Here is a 26,660-nt window from a genome sequence, read left to right as displayed (position 1 = left end):
CCATGTTAGCCATTAGTTCCCACATTATGAGTCAGTTTTTAAATACAAGGTTCCAAGATAACAGAAATTTTCTTATATGGCTCATGATTATAGAGTAACGATGTATATATGATATACACCAATATAGTGAAATCCTCATCTAATCCTGATAACCTTTAAAATGAATGTTAAGAGCTGGGTGCAGTGGCTCACACCTGTAATCCCAGCACTTTGGGAGGCAGAGGCAAGAGGACTGCCTGAGCCCACAGGTTCTAGACCAGCCTGGGCAACTTGGCAAGACCTTGTCTCCACAATAAAACAAAACAAGACAAAAATTAGCTGGGCATGGTGGCATGTGTCTGTGGTTCCAGCTACTTGGAAGGCTGAGGTGGAAAGATCACCTGAGCCTAGCAGGTTGAGGATGTGGTGGCTGGGAGCATGCCACTACACTACAGCCTAGGTAACAGTAAGACTCTGACTCAAAAAAAAAAAAAAAAAGAATGTAAACAATGTTAGGCTGGGTGTGGTTGCTCATACCTATAATCCCAGCACTTTGGGAGGCTGAGGCAGGAGGATTATTTGAGCCCAGGAGTTCGAGACCAGCTTAGGTAACACAGTGAGATCTTACCTCTACCAAAAAAAAAAAAAAATACAAAATTGAGCCAGGTGTGGTGGCACACACCTGTGGTCCCAGCTCCTCAGGAAGCTGAGGCAGGAAGATCACTTGATTTCAGGAGTTTGAGGATGCAGAGAGCCATTATTGTGCCACTGCACTGCAACATGGGCAACAGAGCGAGACCCTAATTCAGAAAAAAATTTTCCCCCCAATATTTCTGAATGAAATTACTCTTTTACATTCGTACTCATAAAATAGTTCTGTACCTTAAGGAGTTAAATATAAGTTACAACAGGAACAGGCTTATGATGCCAGGTACTGATTATGCTATATGAAGTAAGGATTATTATACAAGATCAAAACTGATGACAACACAGGAAACAGTATCTTGTAGAAAGCCAGAAACAATATGACTACATAATGTTCAAAGCTAAACATCCCCCATATCTTGGGTAACTATAGTATATCACATTTCCTACTCTAGGCATGTCTTTTCTTTTTTCCTTTGGAAAGGTAAACTCCTCAAAACAGAATGCTTTCCTTTTCTTGTTTGTAAATTTTAAGATGATAATAACACTCCATGAGTAAAAGTAAGTCTATTTTCCTTATTCCAAAACTTCTGCTACAATGGAGGGTGAGGAAGTATAACAGAGCAGAGAAGTCTGCAGAGACTAGGCCAACTGCCTAAAGAATGGTCAAGAGATCAAGAGTAGGATAACGAGATCAAAGTCCATGAGAACAGGCAGATTACTGAGAGATGGAAGGGGATGTTTGAAGTCATCATCCATGCTTGTTAATGGCTGTGGGGAATTAAAAATATTTACATAGAATTCTTAGAAACCTATGAGCAGCAGCAACTGCTCAGATGGGAAATGTCCAGTCCTATGATGAATCAGATTGCATCAAAATACTCCTATATTTATTAGCTTTTCTTGCTTAACCTAGAAAAGAATATGCTGTAAAAGTATTAAGTAGTATTAACTATATGTTAGTGGTATTCTTTTTTTTTTTTTTTTTTGAGTTGGAGTCTCACTCTGTCACCCAGACTGGAGTGCAGTGGTTGCTCCTGGCCACCGTAGCCTCGACCTGCTGGGCTCCGGCAATCCTACCGCCTCAGCCTTCCGAGTAGCCTGAATTACAGGCACGTGCTACCATGCCCGGCTAATTTTTTTATTTTATTTTATTGTAGAGATGAGGTCTCGCCTGCCCAGGCAGGTTTCGAACCTGCGGGCTCGGGCAATCCACTCACCTCAGCCTCCCAAAGGTGCGGGATTACAGGCTGAGCCACCGAGCCTGGCTTGTTAGTGGTATTCTTAATAAAACTTCATTATGTAATATAAAAGTTGTTTGTACTGACTGAAGCATGTGATTTTCAGGTAATTATTCACCAGGCTGGGTACAGTGGCTCACACATATAATCCCAGCACCTTGGGAGGCCAAGGTGAGAGGACTGCCTGAGCCCACAGGTTCGAGGCCTCATCGCTACAATAAATCAAAAAATTAGTCAGGCACAGTGGCTCATGCCTAATAATCCCAGCACTTTGGGAGGCTGAAGTCATGGGCCTGCCTGAGCCTACTGGTTCGAGAACAGCCTGGGCAACTTGGCGAGACCTCATCACTACAATAAATCAAAAAATTAGTCAGGCGTGGTGGTGCACACATATAGTCCCAGCTACTTGGAAGGCTGAGGTGGAAGGACCACCTGAGCCTAGCAGATTGAGGCTGCGGTGGCCGTGAGCATGCCACTGCACTCCCAGTCTGGGTGACAGAGTGAGACTCCGAAACAAAAAAAAAAAACAATTAGCTGGGCGTGGTAGTGCACACCTGTAGTTCCAACCATGGGTGTAGTGGTGTGCACCTGTTGTTCCACTTATTTGGAAGGCTGAGGTGGAAGGATCACCTGAGCCCAGCAGGTCGAGGCTGCAGTGGCCATGAGTGTGCTAGTTCACTCCAGCCTGGGTGAAAGAGTGAGACTCTGACTCAAATAACAAAAACAAAAAAATTATTCACCAGAATTTTGTCGACTTTATTAAACAAAAAACAGAGCACACAGAATAAAAAATTAGATCAGGGAGAGTAAAATAGGGATAGTATTGCTTAGAGAGTGAACAGGGAAGAGAATTGGCCACAGCCTGAAGGCCAGGGTTCCAATCCTGGCTCCACCTGCCCGGGGCATCAGTCCAAGTGAGAAGTATTCAAATGCAAGCAGGAAGTGCTGGAAAAAAGGTAGAGAGAAAATAAACTGGAATGACTCTAAGTAACAGAAGGAGAGCAACATTGCCCACCAGTGATAGCACCAATCTCTCTGTTGCAGAAGTTTCTTTCTTTTTTTTTTTTTTTGAGTCAGAGTCTTACTCTAACATCTAAGCTGGAGTGTAGTGGCTCACTCACCGCCACCCCAGTATCAACCTACTGGACTCAGGCAATCCTTCCGCCTCAGTCTTCCAAGGACCTGGACCACACACACTACCATGCCCAACTAATTTTTTGATATATTGTAAAGATGAGGTCTCACCAAGTTGCCCAGGATGGTCTCGAACCCCTGGGCTCAGACAACCCTCTTGCCTCGGCCTCCCAAAGTGTTGGGATTACAGGATTGAGCCACTGCACCCAGCCAGAAGTTTCTTAACCTTTTAAGGATCACAGTCCTGTGAAACTAAAGAAAAACACTGCCCTTCTATCTGTGCTCACAAAAAAACAAAAAAACACTGCCCTTCTATCTGTGATCACAAAAAAACTTTTTTTTTTTTTCTTGAGTTGGAGTCACACTCTGTCACCCAGACTGGAGTGCAGTGGCCACTACCGGTCACTGCAGCCTCGATCTGCTGGGCTCTAGCAATACTTCCGCCTCAGCCTTTCAAGTAGCTGGAACTACAGGCACGCACTACCTCACCCGGTTAATTTTTTTTATTTATTGTAGAGATGAGGGCTCACCAAGTTGCCCAGGCGGGTCTCGAACCCGCGGGCTCAGGCAATCCACTCACCTCAGCCTCCCAAAGTACGGGATTACAGGCTGAGCCACTGAGCCCAGCATAACAAAGTACTATTTCAAGGGATCACTGACAACTTGATATCGGTAATCCATGGACCTTTGGTAACAAACTGTTCTACGGGAGTAATATATGCTTCAAAGCCAGGGTAAATTCACAAAAGGCATTCCCTGTCAAACCTAAGCTATATTTAATTACTCCTGTATTATAAAATGGTTGTCATAGATACCAACTCAGAGCTAGATGAGAAACGAGAGGCAGTACAGACATATCGCAGGCATGAGCTTGTTGAGTATAATGAAGGAATTAGATGTCTTTTGAAAAATTGTTTTAACGCTGAGGGTTCAGTGTCTGGGTTGCACATTTCATCATCTCTATCTCTTTGTGACTTTTGGATTTTCCTCGGATACCCAGGCTACTAACTTAAATGTTACAAATATGTTGACAAAAGTCAGATGCTCCCAGTTGCTCTCACGGCTGCTTCAAAAATGGTTTCCAGGTCGAGCGCGGTGGCTCATGCCTATAATCCCAGCACTTTGGGAGGCCAAGGTGAGAGGATTGCTTGAGTCTATGGGGTTCAAGACCAGCCCTGGCAACTTGGTGAGACCTCATCTCTACAATACACCAAAAAATTAGCCAGGCGTGGAGGTGCGTGCCTGTAGTTCTTGGAAGGCTGAGGTGGAAGGATCGCCTGAGCCCAGCAGGTAGAGGCTGTGGTGGCTGGGAGTATGCCACTGCCCTCCAGCTGAGCCCCAAGAAGTGGAAAGCGATAAGAGAACTCCTTCCGAATTTATTGTGCCAGTGACTTAATGGCTTTCAAGACACGTGCTCCCCCACAGGTGAGAAGCATCTGTCACTAAGCTGGCCAATGCCAGGAAGGCACCACAATGACAAAGCAGCTTGGAGGAAGGCAGAGTGGGGGGTCAGTCCCAGCCCTGTGCCCCAATCAGCAAGCCATTCGCAAATTAAAACATCTATAAAGTAACTGCTGGTTTAATTTTCTCTTTTTGAAAAGGAGAACCATTTGAAGTCATCTCCTATGTAGATTCCATTTCAATAAGTAACTCATTGCTGACCTAAAGTTCTGGAAAAGCCATGCACATCCTAGAGGCAGTGGGTGAGTTTTAAAAGACAACTCAGTCAACAGCAGGATTTCAAAATGGGACTCACACTGAGAAATCTGACATTATACTATATTCAAAATAAGACCTCATTATAATAATTTAATGATCTCTCTTTCTAAACCCAAGTTTAAATAAGATACATTCAACTGATCTTAAAGAAAATAAAATAAATTTAATTTTCAAAGAAAAATATAAGCTTACTTCTTCAGCTGTTTCAGGAGGTTCTTCAGGTAAATCAAGAACCTAAAGAAAAAGGTATTGGTTAAAAGAATTAACTTTTTTTTTCTTTTCCTTTTTTTAAATCAGAGTCTCACTCTGTTGCCCAGGCTGGAGTACAGTGGCATGCTCACAGCCACCGCAGCCTCGACCTGCTAGGCTCAGAAGATACTTCCACCTCAGCCTTCCAAGTAGCTGGAACCACAGGCACAAGCTACTGCCCAACTAATTTTTTGATTTATTGCAGAGATGAGGTCTTGCCAAATTGCCCAGACTGGTCTCAAACCCTTGGACTTAGGCAATCCTCCCACCTTGGCTTCACAAAGTGCTGGGATTACAGGCGTGAGTAACCGTGCCCAGCGGAATAAACATTTTCTTTTCTTTTTTTTTTTTGAGTTGGAGTCTCCCTCTATCGCCCAGGCTGGAGTACGGTGGCACACTCATGGCCACCCCAGCATCGACCTGCTGGGCTCTGGTGACCATTCCGCCTCAACCTTCCAAATAGCTGGAATTGAATGAACATTTTCAAAAGCAAAAAATAATCACAATGAGAAGAGTTCCTTTTAGTATAGAGTTTAGACACATCTAAGCTTACTGAAATCTTTTCTTTCAATATATATTATAAAAAGTTTACAATGAAAATAAGAGCTTAATTAATAAACATGTTCAGGTAAGCAATTCTGAGCTAGCAATAAATCATAAAAATAAGATTTGAGATGACAGCTACCGATCTATACACATTTAAAGAATTTTCTTTTTATGAGGCTCCAAGATAATATATAAAAAGGTACTGTTTAAAAAACAAGAGCCGGGCACAGTGGCTCACGCCTATAATCTCAGCACTTTGGGAGGCAGAGGCAAGAGGACTGCCTGAGCCCAGGGGTTTAAGACCAGGCCGAGGAACTGGGTGAAACCTCGTCTCCACATAAATAAAAAAACTAGCCAGGTGTGGTCATGCGCACCAGTAGTTCCAGATACTTGGAAGGCTGAGGCAGAAGGATCGCCTAAGCCCAGCAGGTTGAGGCAGTGGCTGTGAACGTACCACTACACTCAAGCCTGGGTGACAGAGTGAGACTCCTACTCTAAAAACCCAAAAAAACAAAAAACCTGGGCGCAGTGGCTCAAGCCTGCAATCCCAGCATTTTGAGAGGCCAAGGCAAGAGGACTGCCTGAGCCCACAGGTTTGAGACCAGCCTGGGCAACTTGATAAGACCTCATCTCTACAAAAAATTAGCTGGGCATGGTGGCGCATGCCTGTAGTTCCAGTTTCTTGGAAGGCTTAGGCGGAAGGATCACCTGAGCCCAGCAGGTCGAGACCGCGGTGGCTGGCAGCAGGCCACTGCACTCCAGCCTGGGTGACAGAGTGAGACTCCTATTTAAAAAAAAAAAAAAAAACAGGTTGGCTGGGATGGTGGCTCATGCTTGTAATCCCAGCATTTTAGGAGGACGAGACAGGAAGATTGCTTGAGCTCAGGAGTTTGAGACAAGCCTAGGCAACACAGTGAGAGCTTGTCTCTACAAAACATCAATAATTTAGCTAGGCGTGGTGGTATGTACCTGTAGTCCCAGCACTCAGGAAGCTGAGGCAGAAGGATCACCTAGCCCAGAAGATCGAGGCTGCAGTGAGCCATGATTGTGCCACTGCACTCAAGCTTGGGTGACAGAGTGAGAACCTGACTCAAAAAAAAAAAAAAGGAAGTTGGATGCGGTTCATGCCTGTAGTCCCAGCTACTTGGAAGGCTGAGACAGAAGGATCACTTGGGTCCAGGAATTCAAGGCTGCTATGAACTATGATCATGTCATGCACTCCAGCCTGGGCAACACAGTAAGACCCTGTCCCTCAAAAAAAAAAAAAAAAATATATATATATATATACATAAATATATATATGTGTATGTATATATATATAGCCGGGCATGGTGGCTTATGCCTATAATCCCAGCACTTTGGTAGGCGGAGGTGAGAGGATTGCCTGAGCAAACGGGTTCAAGACAGCCTGGGCAACATGGCAAGACCTCATCTCTACAATAAATAAAAAAAATTAGCTGGGTGTGATAGAGCATGCCCTACGTTCCAACTACCTGGAAGGCTGAGACGGAAGGATCGCCTAAGCTCAGCAAGTTAAGGCTGTGGTAGCTGTGAGCGTGCCAGTGCACTTCCACCTGGGCAACAGAGTGAGACTCTGACTCAAAAAAATATATATACATACACACACACAGAGAATAAATATTAATATGAATTAAATTCAGTAAGACCCCCCAAATTGTTTAGGTTCACACATATACACGTTTTAACAGGATTACATATCCCACACTCCAAGGGGAATGCTTGCAACTACTCACTTTGGTTGCTTGTGTCATGTGTTCACATTTCCCTATTTCTGTTCATCTATTAAGAAACCCGATATCCAGACCATTTTCTCTAATTAAAACAACCCTTACCACTTACTTCACCTCCAGAGACCCTGTTTATATTTTAATACCATAGGCTCTATGGTTTATAACATTTTATCTGACAAACATTACTTGCATTTACTAAATAATCCATTTGTTTTCCTTTGTTATCAAAGGCATATGTGACTGTCAACCAAAACATACTATCAGCACAAGGCAGGGTTTATCAACCAAAAGCAAGGAAACTTGAATTTGGTGTTAGTCCATTTAGTTCATTAGATCTTTTTGAAATGTTAGTAATAGTTCAGTAACCCAATTCCCATCCTCAATCTCCACTAAGAGACGTGGAATTCCAGATTGAGAAGCAAGATACTAGAAACTACTAAAAGGGAATGGATAGCCTCCCAGCTTCCCCTAAGAGTCTGTAAGTAAAGATTTCTTAGTTCTAATATTTTCCAGCCCAAAATCAGGATCAATTTAAGGATTAAAGATTTCAAAGAAAAGCATGTATAATGAACCTGGGCACTATTCCAAAGTGGATACTTAACCTGCTCCCTAGAAGAGTCAGTGAGGAAAATTATATACTCATGTTAGTAACAGATATCAAACATTCACAAAACATGGCTTAATGGTGTCTTAAGCTACCTAATAGGAATATTTTCCTTGGTAAACATTACATTTTTCATTTCTACATAATGAAATTACTTCCTCAAAAAGAAATGAAGGCTGAGCTCGGTGGCTCAGCCTGTAATCCCAGCACGTTGGGAGCCCGAGGCAAGTGGACTGCCTGAGGCTGCGGGTTTGAGAACAGCCCCGGCAACTTGGCGAGACCTCATCTCTACAATAAAATAAAAAATTAGTTGGGCGATGTAGCGCGTGTCTGTAGTTCTGGCTACTTGGAGGTTGAGTCAGAAGGATTGCCAGAGCCCAGCAGGTTGACATTAGGGTGGCCATGCTCGCGCGTGCCACTGCACGCCAGCCTGGGCAACGGAGTGAGACTCCAACTCAAAAAAAAAAAAAAAAAGAAAGAAATTAGTATTTTCTAAACCAGTATAATTTAGCTTTACAGCTTCCCTCGAAGTTTGGTGTAGATCATTCATATTAATATTAAACAGGGTAAGTGATTCTTCATGAAGGTGATCACTTTGTAAGGTAGTGGGAAGATACCATGGGAATTAAAGGCTAGTCCTGACTGTCCCCTAATATACCATCTCACCCAGAAAATAATACTCCTGCTGGGTGCGGTGGCTCACGCCTGTAATCCCAACACTCACTTTGGGAAGCAGAGGTGAGAGAACCGCCTGAGCTCAGGAGTTCAAGGCCAGCCTAAGCAACTTGGTGAGACCTTGTCTCTATAGTAAATTAACAAATTAGGCTGGGCTCGGTGGCTCAGTCCGTAATCCCAGCACTTTGGGAAGCCGAGACAAGTGGATTGCCTGAGTCCACGGGTTTGAGACCAGCCCAGGCAACTTGGTAAGACCTCATCTCTACAATAAATAAAAAAGAAGCCAGGCTTGGTCAAGGCTCAGCCTGTAATCCCGTGCTTTGGGAGGCTGAGGTGAGTGGATTGCCTGAGCCCACGGGTTTGAGACCCACCTGGTAGCAAGACCTCATCCCTACATTAAAGCAAAAAATCAGCCGGGTGTGGTAGCGTGTGCCTGTAGTTCCGGCTACTCGGAAGGCTGAGGCAGAAGGATCGCCGGAGCACAGCAGGCCGAGGCTGTGGTGGCCGGGAGTGGCCACTGCACTCCAGTCTGGGCAGCAGAGTGAGACTCCAACTCAAAAAAATTTAAAAATAAATAAATAAATAAATAATAAATTAGCCAGGTGTGGTAGCACACGCCTATAGTTCTGGCTACTTGGAAAGCTGAGGCGGAAGGATCACCAGAGTCCAGGAGGTTTACACTAGGGTGGCTATGAGCATGCCACTGCACTCCTGCCTGGGTGACGGAGTGAGATTCAACTAAAAAAAAATAAAATAAAATTAGCTGAGTGTGATGGCACACGCCTGCAGTTCCAGCTACTTAGAAGGTTGAAGCAGAAGGATTGCCTGAGCCCAGCAGGTTGTAGCTGCAGTGGCCGTGAGCGTGCCACTGCACTCTAGCCTGGGCAACAGAGTGAGACTCTGACTCAAAATACTACTACTACTACTACTACTAATAATAATAATAATACTCCTACTGCACAGTGATACAATTCAGGGAGAGGCATGGAACTGAACCTCCTTTCGCATGCGCTGTTCGGCAGGTGGTAGAACTTCAGTAAGAGATTTGGGTAAGTTCTCTCTCTTTACTGCTTCTCTGTTTGAGGTTTCAAAAGATGTATGACTTGCACCTTCATCTCCCTAGACAAAAACAAACAAGAGATAATTTCTCAAGAGATGCTTCTTTTCAGTTTTATTTTCTATTCATAATGATTTGCTTTTTACACAAATGACATGTCAGAAGAAAAATATAAGCAAGCTATTATGAGACCAAGAAAATTAAAGTATTATCTCCTTGGACAACAAAACACAGAGGCTGTGTAGAAACTACTCTTATCTAATTGGGCAAGGTGGTTCATGCCTATAACAGCACTTTGGGAGCCTGAGGTGGGAGGATCCCTTGAGGCAGAGAGTTTGAGGCCAGCATGGGCAACAAAGTGAGACCCCATCTCTACAAAAAAAAAATTAGTGAGGTGTTGAGGCATGTGCCTGTAGTCCCAGCTACTTAGGAGGCTGAGGCGGGAGGATCACTTGAGCCCAGGAGTTTGAGGCTGCGGTGAGCTGTGATTATGCCATTGCACTCCAGCCTGGGAGACAGAATGAAATTCTGTCTCAGAAAAAAGAAAAAGAAGTTGAGCATGGTAGTTCAAGTCTGTAATCCCAGCACTCTGGGAGGCCAAAGTGAGAGAACTGCCTGAGCTCAGGGGTTCAGGACCCGCCTGGGCAACTTGGTGAGATCTCATCTCTATAATAAATCAAAAAATAAGCCGGGCGAGGTGGCACACACCTGTAGTTCCAGCTACTTGGAAGACTGAGGCAGAAGGATCCCCTGAGCCCAGCAGGTTGAGGCTGCAGTGGCCATAAGTGTGCCACTGCACTCCAGCCTGGGTGACAGAGTGAGACTCCAAATGAAAAAAACGAAAAGAAAAACTATCCTTATCCAATTTTGGAGTTCTGGGGTTCCCTCTGAAGAGAGTAGGGCCCTTTCCATCTTGACTGACCCCCAAGTTTCTCAGTAGGACAGAAGGAAAACAGACTGAATTATACCTTCCCCTCCTTTCAGCAAAGGAAGCAAGGCAGTGCAAGGGATTATGCTGAAAAGACTGAAAATAGAACATTACATAAAAACACGTCCATGTACATATGATTGTGCAAAACTTCCATAGCAGAAGGTGGCCTTAGTATCTTGCTATATATAAGCATATTTTCGTTTTCAAATTCAAACTTTGATCTTCCATTTTAATTAATCACTTTAGGAGGCAAAGAATTTTATTTCAAAAATCATAAAGATTACTCTATTAATATTACCTATTAATACTTTTTCCCTTAGCAAAATGATTTACTTAAGTGTCAAATTCTCCAATATATACCTACTTGTTCAATAACTCCTGTCTTCCATATCTACTAACCTTCTAAGAGAAAAAATTCACTTTATCAGACTAAAATGTTTACCATTTGGTAGGGTTTTATTCCCCTTCTTTATCCAAGAAAATTTGGTGAAAGAAGCATGAGGAATAGGATCAAGAGATCTGCTGGGTATGGTGGCTCATGCCTGTAATCCCAGCACTCTGGGAAGTGCACAGGAGAGGATTACCTGAGCCCAAGGGTTTGAGACCAGCCTGGACAACATGGCAAGACCTCGTGTCTAAAATAAATCAAAAAATTAGCCGGGCATGGTGGCAAAGGCCTGTAGTTCCAGCTACTTGGAAGGCTGAGGTGGAAAGGTCACCGGAGCCCAGCAGAGGTCGAGGCTGCTGTGGCCGGGAGCGTGCTACTGCACTCTAGTATGGGCGACAGAGTGAGACTCCAACTCCAAAAACCAAACAAACAAACAAACAGAAAAAACAGAGCCAAATATAATGAATATAATGTGAGCTTAACACCTTGGAGATCTTAATTGAGGAATGGTCAGAATTTCCTCATATGAGAAAACTGATTTATTCAACAGTTTTCTCAAGACTACCTTATGCTACAGCTTTCTAAGGATCTAAGTTAGATGCACTTTAGGCACTAAAAAACACTTAATCATTTGACATACAAATATGCTGACTAGAAACTGACAGAATAATCAAGAGAGACTCTTTAAAAAAACAGACTTCATAGTATTTTCAAATTAAAAAAATAATGTTCGTAAAAGGAAACATAAGTAATAATAGGATTCAAAATGTAAAATGAGAATATTTTCTAACCCCGAGTTTGTGACCACTGCTTAACTTCCAGGTTTCACCAGTCATTTGATAAAAGCGTTCTTCCAGTTTTCTCAATTTCATTTCCTGGTGAGGTTTCAAAACGTTTTCTATGTATCTGCTGGCCTGTTCAAAAAACACAAATTAGGTGTTGTTACTATACATTTATGTTCCTAAAAATTTACATGGTCTATAAAGTTGTAAATAAGAACCAGGTAAGAAATTGTTCATGCGCACTCAATTTTGGCAAAAAAAGCAGCATCCTCCACCTTTGCAGCACTCTTAAAAAATTCACATTTGGGTGGGCGCAGTGGGCTACAATCCCAGCCCTTTGGGAGGCCGAGGCGAGAGGGTTGCCTGAGCCTATGGGTTTGAGACCAGCCTGGGCAACATGGTGAGATCGCGTCTCTACAATAAATCAAAAAATTAGCTGGGCATGGTTATTAGCACGCGCCTGTAGTTCCGGCTACTTAGAAGGCTGAGGCTGAAGGATCGCCTGAGCCCAGCAGTCGAGGCTGTGGTGGCTGGAAGTGTGCCACTGCACTCCAGCCTGGGAGACAAAGTGAGACTCCAACTCAAAAAAAAAAAAAAATTCACAGCTGTACGGCATGCAAATAAAAACAAGCATTCCAGACTTGTACAGCAGTGTGCCTATACATTCTTTAATCTTGTTTTCTGTGCAACGGAAATTTACTAGGAACACAGGACCTGGTCCCTGACTTCCAGAGGCTTAAAGTCTACGCAGTTTGTTCAAGACATGATGCCTTCTTGTGCTGTTGGGCCTAGCAGGCATGGATGTGTTTGGGAGGGTGTTGACTGTATAGGCCTATCATGGTAAAGTAGAAAATACTTTTGGAATCAAAAAAACTGAAGCCAGGCGCAGTGACTTACACCTGAAATCCCAGCACTATGGGAGGCGGAGGCAAGAGGATTGCCTGAGCCCATGAGTATGAGACCAGTCTGGGCAAATTGGTAAGACCTCATCACTACAATAAACCAAAAAATTAGCCGGGTGTAGTGGTGTCTGCCTGTAGTCCCAGTAACTCAGGAAGCTGAAGTGGATGGATCACCTGAGCCCAGCAGGTAGAGGCTGTGGTGACTGTGAGCACTCCATTGCACTCCAGCCTGGGCAACAGAGTGAGACTCCAACTCAAAATAAATAAATAAATAAACAAAAGCAAATCCCTGGAGACTTCTCATTTTAAGATGACAAAATGAAACTATTTCTGCCTCTTTTCTCCTCTTGAAAATCACCCCCCAAACTACTAAGGGAACAAGAAATAGAAACCCAAATTCCATCACTGATGAAACAAAGAAATACTATAACCCCAAACTACTCTGTGAAGAAAGGTTGAGAAGAAACAACGATACAACAGACTCGGAAAACTAAGTGCCTGCAAGGAAGACATCAACAAGAAGAAAGTCAATGCCCTCCCCAGGCCCTGGAACAGATCAAGAAGAGATGCCAGACATCAGGGCAAGGTCATGGGGTGAGATGCAGAGCTAAAAATGGCGAAAGGCAGAGGAAGCTATGCATGAACCAAGGGTGAGTTTAGAGTGAACCAAGAATTATGCTCATTCCCATTCCTGCACCTGAGGTTCATATGAAAAAAGGAGGGTGGGCAGGGGGAGGGGAATAAAAGCACAATTAGATCTCCCACCACCCTACCACACACAGTGTAGCATGGAGAATTTATTATCCGGGACTTATTCTCTGGGAAAAAGAACCAGAGAGGCGACCAGGCTCAGTGGCTCAGCCTGTAATCCCAGCATGTTGGGAGGCTGAGGCAAGAGGATTGCCTGAGCCTGCGGGTTCGAGACCTCGTCTCTAAAATAAATCAAAAACTAGCCAGGCGTGGTAGCACACATCTGTAGTTCCAGCTACTAGGAGGCTGAGGCGGAAGGATCACTGGAGCCCAGCAGGTTGAGACTTCGGTGGCCGGGAGCCTGCTACTACACCCCAGTCTGGGCAACAGAGTGAGACTCCAACTCAAAAAAAAAAGAACCAGAGAGGCTGCATAGTGAAAGATCCCAGGTCTAGCAGAAAGCAGGCGGGAAAACTAAAAAAGAGTATGTGAAAATGCACATGCTGAAAGGTAAGAGTCCTGGCCTCCTCCCCTCTCGGCTAAGATTGGTGGCAGCCAGGCTCTAACGCACAAGGTAGGAGAGTGGAGGTGTCTTCTCTAGAGAAGGTGAACTGCATAAGAGGAGCCAACAGACAGTGAGAAAGCTACATTACTGCTCAGTCATTCTACAGTGAAGTCCATCAGCAGACAACCTGTCAAGTTCGACCCACATACACAGAAATTCCAATTCGCTTTATTTTCTTTTTTATTGGGGTACAACTTATAAATAGTAAAAAACACCAAATCTTACGGATAAAGCCTGACACAATTTTACAACGTACACATCCAGTAATCACAAACTAGCTTTTTAGTGCATCAATCTTAAATATGAAAGGGCCGAGCCAAGGATTATCGGATGATTAAGGAAAGTCTCCAACATAAAAAACAGAGGCCAGGCGCAGTGGCTCACACCTGTAATTCCAGCACTTTGAAGAGCAGAGATGGGAAGACTGCCTGAGTCCAGGGCTTCAAAACCAGCCTGGGCATAGTGAAGAGACCTCGTCTCTACAATAAATAAAAAAATTTAACTGGGTATGGTGGCATGCACCTCTGGTTCCAACCACTTGGAAGGCTGAGGCATAAGGATCACCTGAGCCCAGTAAATTGAGGCTAAGATGTTCACAAGCGTGCCATTGCACTTCAGCCTGGGCAACAGAGTAAGACTCCAACTCAAAAAAACTCCAACAAAACAGAGACAGGGACAAGTGAATAGCCATACGCAAAACAATGAAGTTGAACCCCACCACACATCATATATAAAATTAACTCAAAATAGCCGGGCTCGGTGGCTCAGCCTGTAATCCCACGCCTTTGGGAGGCTGAGGTGAGTGGATTGCCTGAGCCCACGGGTTCGAGACCCGCCTGGGCAACTTGGCGAGACCTCATCTCTACAATAAACAAAAAAATTAGCCGGGCGTGGTAGCGCGTGCCTGTAGTTCCAGCTACTTGGAAGGCTGAGGCGGATGGATTGTCAGAGCCCAGCAGGTCGAGGCTGCAGTGGCTGGGAGCAGCCACTATAGTCCAGTCTGGGTGACAGAGTGAGACTCCAACTCAAAAAAACAAACAAACAAACAAATAAAATTAACTCAAAATGGACTAACAACCTAAATATAAGAACTAAAACTAGGCCAGACTTGGTGGCTCTGCCTGTAATCCCAGCATTTTGGGAGGTTGAAGTGAGTGGATTGCCTGAGTCCGCGGGTTCAAGACCCACCTGGGCAACTTGGCGAGATCTCATCTCTACAATAAATCAAAAAATTAGCTGGGCATGGTAGCACACACCTGCAGTTCTAGCTACTTGGAAGGTTTCGCTGGAGCCCAGCAGGACGAGGCTGCGGTGGCCGGGAGCGGCCACTGCACTCCAGTCTGGGCGACAGAGTGAGACTCCAACTCAAAACAAAACAAAAAAAGAACTAAAACTACACAACGCTAAGAAAACACACAGGCTGGGCATAGTACCCACTCCTGTAATCCCAGTGCTTTGGGAGGCCAAGGCAAGATCACTTGAGACTAGCCTGAGAAACACAATGACCTCATCTCTATTTTTAAAAAAAAAAGAAGAAAACACAGAACTAAATCTTCATAACTTCATATTTGGCAATGGATTCTGAAATGTGACACCAAAAGCATGAGCAACAGGAGAAAAAAAAACAGATAAACTGCATTTCTACAAAATTAAAAACTTTTTTTGCATCAAAGGAAACTATCAAGAGTTAAAAATATAGTCCACAAAATGGGAGAAAATATATGCAAATCATACATCTGATTAAGGGTCCAGAATATATAAAGAATTCTTATAATTCAACAACAACTAAGAAGACAAACGTAGCCGGGCTCAGTGGCTCAGCCTGTAATCCCACGCCTTTGGGAGGCTGAGGTGAGTGGATTGCCTGAGCCCGCGGGTTCGAGACCCGCCTGGCCAAGTTGGTGAGATCTCATCTCTACAATAAATCAAAATGAGCCAGGCGTGGTAGCGCGTGCCTGTAGTTCCAGCTACTTGGAAGACTGAGGCGGAAGGATCGCCGGAGCCCAGCAGGTTGAGGCTGCAATGGCCGGGAGTGGCCACTGCACTCCAGTCTGGGTGACAGAGTGAGACTCCAACTCAAAAAAAAAAGAAGAAGAAGACAAACGTAGTTAAAAAATGGGCAAAGGAGCCGGGCTCGGTGGCTCAGCCTGTAATCCTGTGCTTTGGGAGGCTGAGGTGAGTGAATTTTCTATAACAGATCAAAAATTAGTTTGGTGTGGTGGCATGTGCCTGTAGTTCCAACTACTTGGAAGAATGAGGCAGAAGGATCACCTGAGCCCAGCAGGTCAAGGCTGTGGTGGCCGTGAGCGTGCCATTGCACTCCAGCCTGGGCAACAGAGTGAGACTCCTACTCAAAAAAAAAAAAAAGTATTACCATATGACACAAAAATTCCATTCCTGTTTATATACCCCAAATTGAAAATAGATACGCAAATAAATACCTGTGCACAAATGTCTATAGCAGCACCATTCACAAAAGCCAAAAGGTGGAAATAATTCAAATGTTCATCAATGAATAAATGAATAAGCAAATTTTGGCTTATCCATACAAAGGAATATAGGGACATTCACCCACAAAAAGGAATAAAGTACTGACACATGCTACAGCACAAATGAACCTGGAAAACATTATGCTAAATCAAAGAAGTCCAACACAAAAGACCACATGTACTAGTCCATTCATAGGAAATATCTAGAATAAGTGAATCCATACATACAGAAAGAACATCGGTGTTTGCCAGAGAATGGGAGCAGGGTTAGGAGGTGTGGCTGTTTAATGGGTATTGAATTCTCTTTTGGGATGATAGAAATGTTTTGGAACCAGTTAGAGGTGGTAGTTGCACACTGTGAATGTACTAAAAGCCACTGAATTGTGCACTTTAAAATTATCAATTTTAGCTGGGCTCGGTGGCTCAGCCTGTAATCCCGTGCCTTTGGGAGGCTGAGGTGAGTGGGTATTGCCTGAGCCCGTGAGTTCAAGACCCACCTGGGCAGCGAGACCTCATCTCTACAATAAGTCAAAAGGTCAGTCGGGCACAGTAGTGCATGCCTGTAATTCTGGCTACTTGGAAGGCTGAGGTGGACGGATCGTCAGAAACCAGCAGGTTGAGGCTGCGGTGGCCGGGAACAGCCACTGCACTCCAGTCTGGGTGACAGAGTGAGACTCCATCGAACTCAAAAAAAAAAAAATCAATTTTATGTCATAAAAATTTGACCTCAGTAATAATTTTTTTAAAATCTTAGCATAAACATAGAAAGTAACAGACCTTAATTTTAAATGCCCCAGATATTTTTGTATTCTCCTTCTATATACTCTCTAAAAATCATGCTTTACCTTTTCACCCTGGGCCTCTTGTTGTTTTTCTCTCACCAGTTTTTGCTTTTTCTCATTCTGCTCTTCTTCTTCTAAGACATCAAAACAAAAGTGCTTTTAATTCCCAAGTATCAATATGTTGGATAGTATTTTCTCTGAAAATTGTTTGTAGATTTTAACATTTTGGGAGAGATAAGAATCTTCAAAAATACAGTTTTTCAAGTAATTAAAATGAGATACAAGCTGGGCTCGGTGGCTCAGCCTGTAATCCCGCGCTTTGGGAGGCTGAGGTGAGTGGATTGCCTGAACCGGCGGGTTCGAGACCCGCCTGGGCAACTTGGTGAGACCTCATCTCTACAATAAATTAAAAAAAAAAAACAAATTAGCTGGGCGTGGTAGTGCGCACCTGTAGTTCCAGCTACTTGGAAGGCTGAGACGGAAGGATCGCCAGAGCCCAGCAGGTCGAGGCTGCGGTGGCCGGGAGCGGCCACTGCACTCCAGTCTGGGCAACAGAGTGAGACTCCAACTCAAAAAAAAAAAAGAAAATGAGATACATGCAGATAGTTGAAACAAAGAAATCCGCAAGTAAAATCTAAGCTAAAAGCTCTGCTCTGAAACAAAAATTCTTGAACATGTATTAATGTTGTATATACAGTTGGCCCTCTGGATCTAAGGGTTCTGCATACAAGGAATCAACTAACTGAATTGAACATGTAGGCCGGGCGCAGTGGCTCATGCCTATAATTCCAGCACTTTGAGAGGCCAAGGTGAGAGGACTGCCCGAGTCCACGGGTTGGAGACCGGCCTGGGCAACTTGGCGAGACCTCATCTCTACAATAAATCAAAATATTAGCCGAGTGTGGGTGTGTGCACCTGTGGTTCCAGCTACTTGGAAGGCTGAGGCAGAAGGATTGCAGGAGCCCAGCAGGTCTAGGCTGCAGTGGCTGTGAGCATGTCACTGCACTCCAGACTGGGTGACAGAGTGAGACTCCAACTCACACAAACAAAAGTGTGAGCAAGTTGAGCTTTTACTCATTTAAAGAAAATTTGGGCTAGACATGGTGTCTCACGCCTGTAATTCCAGCCCTCTGGAAGGGCCAGGCGGGAGAATTGCCTGAGTTCAGGATTTGAGAACAGCCTGGGCAATACAGCAAGACCTCATCTCCACAAAAAAAAAAAAAAAAAAAAAACCTAAAAATTAGCCAGGTATTGTGGCATGCCTAGTTTCAGCTACTATAGAAACTGAGACAGAAGGATCACCTGAGCCCAGGTGACCGAGGTTACAGTGAGCCATAATTGTGACACTGCACTCCAGTTTGAGGAACGGAATGAGACCCTGACTCTAAAGCAATACAATAATTAGACACTATATACAGTCTTAATGATATTACATATTAGATAGCATTGGCCTTCAGTGATGATTATGTCCCGAAATTGTCAACCCATAATACCAAATGACTTGCACACTAACAACACAAAGGTACAACTTAAAGTACAGAAACTGTGTCAAAGGCACATTTCCCTTATTTACAAAACAAACCTGTTAATTTAAAGTGTCAGGCAAATAATCTCCTGATATCACAATGTATTTAACACAAAGTTCCTAAGAGAATTTACAATGTTCTTGTTTAATTTTCCAACTGAGTCATTCGAAGTATATGAGATAAAATAATGCATCAGAAGAAAAAAATGCAAAATTTATAATTAAGAGACCCTAAAACATCCATATTGTCATTTATATTTGGGTTGAATAATATAACTTTTTAGGACTATGATTTTAGTCATAGTTAATTTGAAAGGGCTATAAATTAAACACTGCTAATTTTCCTTTTATTTATTTACATTTAAATAAACAGTAAAACAAAATACAACGTGACAAATTCATTAAAGGCAAGCTTCTTCCTCATAGCATATAAAAGATTTGGCTTTTAGTTTTAAGATTCATCTGTTCTGAAACTAAGTACAATATTGTCTTAAAAGGCTTCTATACTTCACAAAAGGGCACGGTGGATCATGCCTATAATCTCACCACTTTGGGAGGCCGAGGTGAGAGGATTGCCTGAGACCATGGGTTCAAGATCAGCCTGGGCAGCTTGGCAAGACCTCATCTCAACAATCAATCAAAAAATTAGCTGGGTGTGGTGGTGCACACCTGTAGTTCCAGCTACTTAGAAGGCTGAGGTGAATTCCGGCTACTCAGAAGGCTGAGGCGGAAGGATCACCGGAGCCCTGCAGGTCGAGGCTGCAGTGGCCGGGAGTGGCCACTGTTCTCCAGTCTGGGTGACAGAGTGAGACTCCAACTCAAAAAAAACCCAAAAAACAAACAAAAACAAGAAGGCTAAGGTGGAAGGACTGCCTGAGCCCAGCAGGTAGAGGCTGCAGTGGCCGTGAGCAGCGTGTCACTGCATTCCAGCCTGGGCAATAGAATGAGACTCTGACTCAGGAAAAAAAAGCAGCAGCCAAGATAAGAATAAGCATGATTTTTTAAAATTAAAAGCACTTAACTATACATAAGACATCAGTGCCCAAGTAAACACTGCTACAATAAAATGAAAACTTAGGATGAAAAGCCTTTAGAAATTAATGATAGAAACATTTACTCTTTGTAAAATAGATATAAACTGTAGGAGTCAAACAGCAGTTAAGTGACACAAAAACAATTTAAAATTAGGTAATTGGCCAGGCTCAGTGGCTCAGCCTGTAATCGCAGCACTTTTGGAGGCCGAGGTGAGTGGATTACCTGAGCCCGCAGGTTCGAGACCCACCTGGGCAACTTGGTAAGACTTCATCTCTACAATAAATCAAAAAAATTAGATGGGTGTGACAGCACGCACCTGTAGATCCAGCTACTTAGATGGCTGAGGCGCCAGAGCCCAGCAGGTCGAGGCTGCAGTGGCCGGGAGCGGCCACTGCACTCTAGTCTGAGCAACAGAGTGAGACTCTAACTCAGAAAAAAAATAAAATAAAATAAAATTAAGTAATTTACAATGTAACAAATTAGAAATGATGATTTCCAAAAATAAATTTAAGAAAAATGTATAATTTCTAATAAAAATGTTATAGCCCGACTCAAAACAATCATGACTAAAATTGTAATAATTGCTCCCCCTGAAATTATGCATCTCAAATTAATGGCAAAATGATTCTTATTGTGCGAAGTTCTAGATAAAGACTTTTGAGTAGAAAACTACAAAAGTGTAGCATAAATAAACTTACCTTTTAGATGAACTTGGGAAGAGTCAAATGAGTTAAGCCATGAGGTAGTCACAGAAATAATTAAAGTAAGAAGAGCAAGCAGTAAGAAAATTCGGCCACACAACAACAGGATATCTTTAATTCCTGACAAAAGAAAAAAAATTAAAATTTAAAACACTTTTCTTGATACTACTAGTAAATACTAACACATATAGTTGCCCCTCAGTATCTGTGGGGGATTGGATCCAGGATCCCTCTCGGAAATAAAATGCAGACTCTGATAAAAAATGGTTAAGTATTTGCATACTCCTCTATACTATAAATCCTTTCTACAACACTTCTAAGATCTAATACAATGTAAATTCTATGTAAATAGTTGTTATACTACATATAACATTATTAAACTATATTATTTAGAGAATAATGCAGAGGAAAAAAGTAAGTTCATGTTCAGTACAGAGGCAATTATACATTTTTTTCTTTCTTTTTTTGAGTTGGGATCTGTGTCACCCAGGCTGGAGTACAATGAGTAGCATAATCATTGCAGCCTCGACTTCCTGGGCTCAGGGGATTTTTCCACCTTAGCCTCTGGAGTAGCTGGGACTATAGGAGTACACCACCATGCCCAGCTCATACCCATCTGATTTTTTTGTAGACAGGAGGTCTCTCTACCTTGCCCAGGCTGGTCCCACCCTCAGCCTCTCAAAGTGCTGGGATTGCAGTCATGAGCCACCACACCAGGCCTAAATGTTTTACTTTTAACTGAAAGCAAATATACGTTATCTCATAAAAATAAAACAGCAATCTAAAGCTTAGAGAAGAAATAATTTTTATTTTATTTTGCATCACAGCTCCCCCAACTCGACAGCATTAATTTTTGATTGAGGAGCTGGTCAATATAACACGTGATTAAGTCCAGGTATCTCCAGCCATTCCAAAAGTTGTTTAATACCGAGAATAGACGCTGGCGGGCGGCGGTCCCAGGAGCGGAAGCCGAGGCGTGGCCACGCCAGCCCGCACCCTCCCCGCGCAGCCCTGGCCGTGGGCCCGCTCGCCTGAGGCGCGGCCGTGTAGCCACGAGCGGGGGGCCTTCGCCCGCGCGGCGGAGCCCACCGGCAGGGCGGCCGAGTACCTTCGGGAGCCGAGCTGGAGCCATCTTGGAGCTCGGCGCCGCTGCGACAGAAGTGTGTACTGTGAGGCCCTGATCCACCATGCAAGAATCATAGCTATTTTGGAGCTGGTGTACTAAAAAATGATGCAAGGGCACTACATGAAGTCAGAGACAGACTGCAGACTACTTCTGCCGTCCCCCATCTATTCACATCTCCCTCTTCCCAGGAGCCAGAGAAGGGCGAGTAAGTCTTTGGAAGATTCCATCCCAGCATTCTTGATTGCAGCTGCTTGAAGGAGCCTAATACCATGTGAGGACACAGAAAGGAGGAGGCCATTTTACAGGCTTACAAGACGTGATGCAAGCTCTTGTCAAAAATCAACCAGAAACGGACTATGCTGGCACGTTGACCTTGGACTTCTAGCACTCAGCATTATGAGAAAATAAATGTCTGTTGTTTAAGCCAAAAAAAAAACGAGAATATTGGTATGTAGAGAAACCATTTAGTTGTGAGATATAGGCTCCATACTATTGATTTTTGTTCTGACAAGCACATAACTTGCAACTATCACAAGAGAATATAAAAGAATTAGATTTGTGCATACACCTTTCAAATTTAAAAAAATGTTTTTTGGGGTTTTTTTTTTAGTAGGAGTCTCACTCTGTCACCCAGGCTGGACTGCAGTAGCCGGGCTTGGTGGCTCAGCCTATAATCCCAGCACTTTGGAAGACTGAAATGAGTGGATTGCCTAAGCTGGCAGGTTTGAGACCAGTCTGGGCAACTTGGTGAGACCTCGTATCTACAATAAATCACACACACACACACACAAATTAGCCAGGCATTGTAATGAGCGCCTGTAGTTCCGGCTACTTGGAAGGCTGAGGCAGAAGGATCACTGGAGCCCGGCAGGTATACGCTGGGGTGGCCGTGAGCATGCCACTGCACTCCAGTCTGGGCAACAGAGAGAGACTCCAACTCAAAAAAGAAAAAGAAAAAAGATTTGGGGTTTGTTTTTTCCCCAGAGGGTGGACAGAACTGTCGAGGCTAATTGTGGATGTATTCTTTCTCTTCCAGACATCTCCCATCCCCAATGAAACTTGGTCTCTTGCAGGATCCAGTGGTACAACCATACCCTTACTACCTGTGACTCAGTTGAGGGCTGGGAAGTTCTCAGCCTCAGCAAGCTGCCCTTTCCGTTAACCTTTGCATCTAAATAGCTCAGGCTGTGCATTCCTGGGGTTTTGTTCTAGTGGCCACCTCTCATTCCAATTTCATATTCCCACCGACTACCACGCCTTGCACTATGGTTTTTTTCTTCCCGCTGCTGGAACCCAGCTAGCTCCTTCTTGATTTCCTAGAGCCACCAAGCACTTGTATGCATTCGGATCATATAAAGGTTTGGAGAGGCTGGGCCTGGTGGCTCAGCCTATAATCCCAGCACTTTGGAAGGCCGAGGCGATTGCCTGAGCCTGCAGGTTCGAGATCAGCCCGGGCAACTTGGTGAGACTTCATCTCTACAATAAACCAAAAATAAGCTGGGTGTGGTAGTACGCACCTATAGTTCCAGCTACTTGGAACGCTGAGGTGGAAGGATTGCCAGAGTCCAGCAGGTTGATACTGGGGTGGCCATGAGCGTGCCACTGCACTCCAGCCTGGGCTAGGAGTGAGACTCCAACTCAAAAATAAATAAATAAACAAACCTCCCCTTTGATGAGGGAAAGTGACTGGGTGGTGGTCTGCTTCACATCCTCAGGAAGGGGACAGGTACGCACAGGCATTAACACCAGGTGATGGACAGTAGGCAGGGTGGGTCAGTCACATGATAGCTGCCATGTTGATGGGGTCTGCCATGACTGGGTTGTGAAGGATGGATTAGGTTAACTTGTTTACAAAACAAGCTGGGGAGGGAGAAAGCTGTTCTGTCCTTGGCTAATGAGGGTAAATTAAAGTGAACTGCTAGAAAAACATGACAGAACCAAGCAATGCTAAAATGGCTGTTCATTGGGATACTGGCTCCAGCTTATGACCTTTCACAAGTGAAATGTATTAGCAATGAAGGCTTTGACACAGTAGAAAAAGATAAGGCTCGTTTTCAATATATGTCTAAAAAATACAGTCTAGGTGAATAAACACATCTGGGAGTTCCATTTTCAGCCCTGGGAATCCAATCAAGCAGCTTCCCTAAGGAGTAATAGTATCCACAAGTATCATTCCATACATTACTAGCCCTGCAGCTCCTGCACAGGGAAGTTGTAAAACAGACTTAAATGCCACTAATGGATAATTCGGAAGCTCACTACCAAGAAACTAAAGGAAACAACAGCCAATTCACAACTGACCTAGGAGAAAGAAGTTAATTAAGTGAAAATTTCAGGAACTAGATGGATGCAGCCAGAAGCCAATTGCTTTTTCTAGATCTCTAGGCCTAGTTTCATTAAAATTAGGCACTGTGATAAGTGTTAGGAATACAAAAACAAACTCAATCTAGTCTCTGCCCTCAAGAAGTGTATTTCTCTGTGATCAGAGTTGATTGTGGAAGCAAAGCTCCTTCTGCAACTCTTAGTAAACTACTTTCTCATTGACTAGTGACCCAAATACTATTGCAAAACAATATTCTAAATGAGCAGAGGAGGGGTGGATGCTATAAAGACAAGGGAACACATGAGAAATGTTGAATTCATATTCAATCATTTCCAAAATGAATTCAACATTTGTCATCATTTGGATAAAGGTATTGTTATATTTCAGTATAGCCTGAGTGAGTAGGTATCTGGATAGTCCCTGTAAATTTTTAAAAAGTATTTTACTTTCATTTCTTTTTCAAGCAACACTGCTGGGCATCTGACTCCTTGAGAGTGGGAAGGAAGAGTGGAGAGAGAGAGAGAGAAGAAGGAGGAGGAGGAGGAGAAGAGAAGAGATACACAAAGTTAAATTTCATCCTAGTCCCTAACTTTATATCTGAATTTAAAAAGGAGACAGATATGTAAACTGATCAATAATATGACCAAAAATCAACTCCAGAGTCTCCAAACTTCCACTGTTTTCCTTTCAGTTTTTCTTTTACCTGTGGCATTATCGACAACCTAGGGTTGTTCAATCCTATGCAAGAGTCATCCTTGAATCTTTTCTTTTCCTCATCCTAAATATCAACTCATCAATAAAGCCTGTTGATTTACTCCATCAATATCCCAAATCTGGTCCTAATTCCAGCACTTTGGGAGGCTGAGGCGGGAAGATTGATTGAGCCCAGGAGTTTGAGACCAGCCTAGGCAACATAGCGAGATCTTGTCTCTACAAAAAAAATCTAAAAAATTAATCGAGTTTGGTGACACATCCTTGTAGTCGCAGCTACTTGGGAGGTTGAGGAGGAAGGATCACCTGAGCCCAGTAGGTTGAGGCTATAGTAAGCCGTAATCGTGCCACTGCACTCCAGCCTGGGCAAGAGTGAGACTCTGACTCAAAAAGAAAAATAAATCCCAATTCTGTCCACATTGCATCTCCTCTATTATCATCCTAGTCCAGGCCATCATTACTATTTGCTACTTCAAAAGCCTAACTTGCCTCACTGCTTCCACTATAGTTTCCATCCAAAACATTCTTCTTCAAAATCCAGAGTAATCTTTTTAAAACCTTAGGGAAGTCACTTAACCTCCTGAATGTCAGTTCCCTCAACTGTAAAAGTAAGATTACAATAGTGCCTATTCCCCTATGATTGGAGTTTAGATGAAATGAGATACTGAATAAACAACATCCAGTGTTTGGATTGTAACAGGTGTTCAATAAATATTATTGAGCTACTCTCCCCTCTCCCTGAGCCAGCCACAATCGCCTTTGTTCCCCCTCACCCCAGAAAGCAGGATTTATTGAGAGGACAGAAAAGCTCCACAGTGGGAAGCGACCCGAGGAGATTACTATTGCCTTCACTCTTTTCCTCCAATGTGTCATAATCCTTTTGCCTGGAATATTGCTCCCCTCCCCCATTCCTTCCCCATACTCCACCAGCATGTCATGGGTGTAGCTCCTTATCATTTAAATCTGTACCTAGATTCCTCATAAGGCCTTCATTCTATCAACCTGTTTACTTCCTTTCTTTGAGTCGAGCTGAGTCTCTGTCGCCCAGGCTGGAGTGCAGTGGCAAGATTACGGCTTACTATAGCCTCCAACCTACTGGGCTCAGGCAATTCTTCCACCTCAGCCTTCCAAGTAGCTGGAACTACAGGCGCGCGCCACCACGCCCGGCTGATTTTTGGATGTACTGTAGAGACGAAGTCATGCCAAGTTGCCCAGGCTGGCCTCGCACTCCTAGACTCGGGCAATCCTCTCGCCTGGTCCTCCCAAGGTGCTGGGATAACAGGCGTGGGGCACCGCGCCCGGCCTGTTTATTTTAAGCGGCCCCCGCGACGTGAAACTACGGTCTATGACCGTCCCAGCGATCTCTGCCTTCGTGCCCTTACTCGCAAAACTTCTGGAGGGAAACTTTCACGAATGGGCGCCAGCTCCGGAAGTACGAAGCAGGCGCGAGGCAGTCTGGGAATTGTAGTCAGCGCCTCTCAGAGGCGACTCAGTGGAAGAGGCGGTGATTTTACGCAACATTCCTGTGAAAACTACCCAGACGTGAGCGCCAAGAAGAAAAAACTCAACACTTACCTAGATCCGGGATCCCACGCCGGAGCTCCAGACACAAGAGAGGGAGAGCTGAGAGGAGGAAAATGCCCACGACCCCACGAGAAACCATGGTGGCGGAAGCCCCCGTCCGTGCGGAAGTCCCGCCCCTTCCGGTCGCTCCTGCCCAGGAGGCGGGAGGGGACCCTTTCCTGCGGGAGGGCTATGGGCGAGAACCGGGCTCCAGAGCGGGTGGTTGGTCAAGCGTGGCTAAGCGTTTCTGTCCTTGAACTTATACCTGTAGCCTTGTTTCAGAAGGAACACAAGCCACCGCCCAAGTCACATGGTGTCCCGGGAAGCGTGGCTCTAGGGTGGGGGCTGCCCTTTTGCCATCGGACTCGTAGAGTTGTTGAGAGAGAGCCGTCAAGAGTGAAATGAAGTGGAAGGGGACTGCACCGGCGGTTGATGCTGTAAGGAGGCAGCCTGGCCCCTTGGCCTTGTGGCTGGAACACCTTTCTTATAGCCTTAACGGTTCCTGGCCCCTTCCGCGGTCTCTGGTCCCTGCAGGAAGGACAATTTA

The 26,660-nt window shown here is 44.1% G+C and overlaps 1 protein-coding gene across 3 annotated transcripts in view; it reads right to left on the bottom strand.

Moving 5' to 3' along the window:
- UBXN8 (UBX domain protein 8) overlaps positions 1-26,219 on the bottom strand; it is a 31,229-nt gene extending 5,010 nt beyond the window's left edge. The window contains exons 1-6 of one of the 3 annotated variants that reach the window (XM_008059084.1): positions 26,126-26,219; positions 20,388-20,510; positions 17,193-17,263; positions 11,711-11,833; positions 9,540-9,662; positions 4,911-4,952 (exon numbers count right to left, since the gene is read on the bottom strand). In XM_008059084.1, the coding sequence (XP_008057275.1) occupies positions 4,911-4,952; positions 9,540-9,662; positions 11,711-11,833; positions 17,193-17,263; positions 20,388-20,510; positions 26,126-26,213 (570 nt within the window). In that variant the 5' untranslated portion in view covers positions 26,214-26,219. The remainder of the gene's footprint in view (positions 1-4,910; positions 4,953-9,539; positions 9,663-11,710; positions 11,834-17,192; positions 17,264-20,387; positions 20,511-26,125) is intronic. The other 2 variants (XM_021712804.1, XM_021712810.1) reach the window with 2 other exon arrangements.
- Positions 26,220-26,660: the final 441 nt, after the last annotated feature.

This window comes from Carlito syrichta, unplaced genomic scaffold (genome assembly GCF_000164805.1).
Source record: "Carlito syrichta isolate Samal-C Ts95f unplaced genomic scaffold, Tarsius_syrichta-2.0.1 Scaffold90651, whole genome shotgun sequence".
NCBI lineage: Eukaryota > Metazoa > Chordata > Mammalia > Primates > Tarsiidae > Carlito > Carlito syrichta.
Note: the sequence above shows the minus strand (reverse complement) of the source record. Positions and strands in the feature narration are given on the sequence as shown.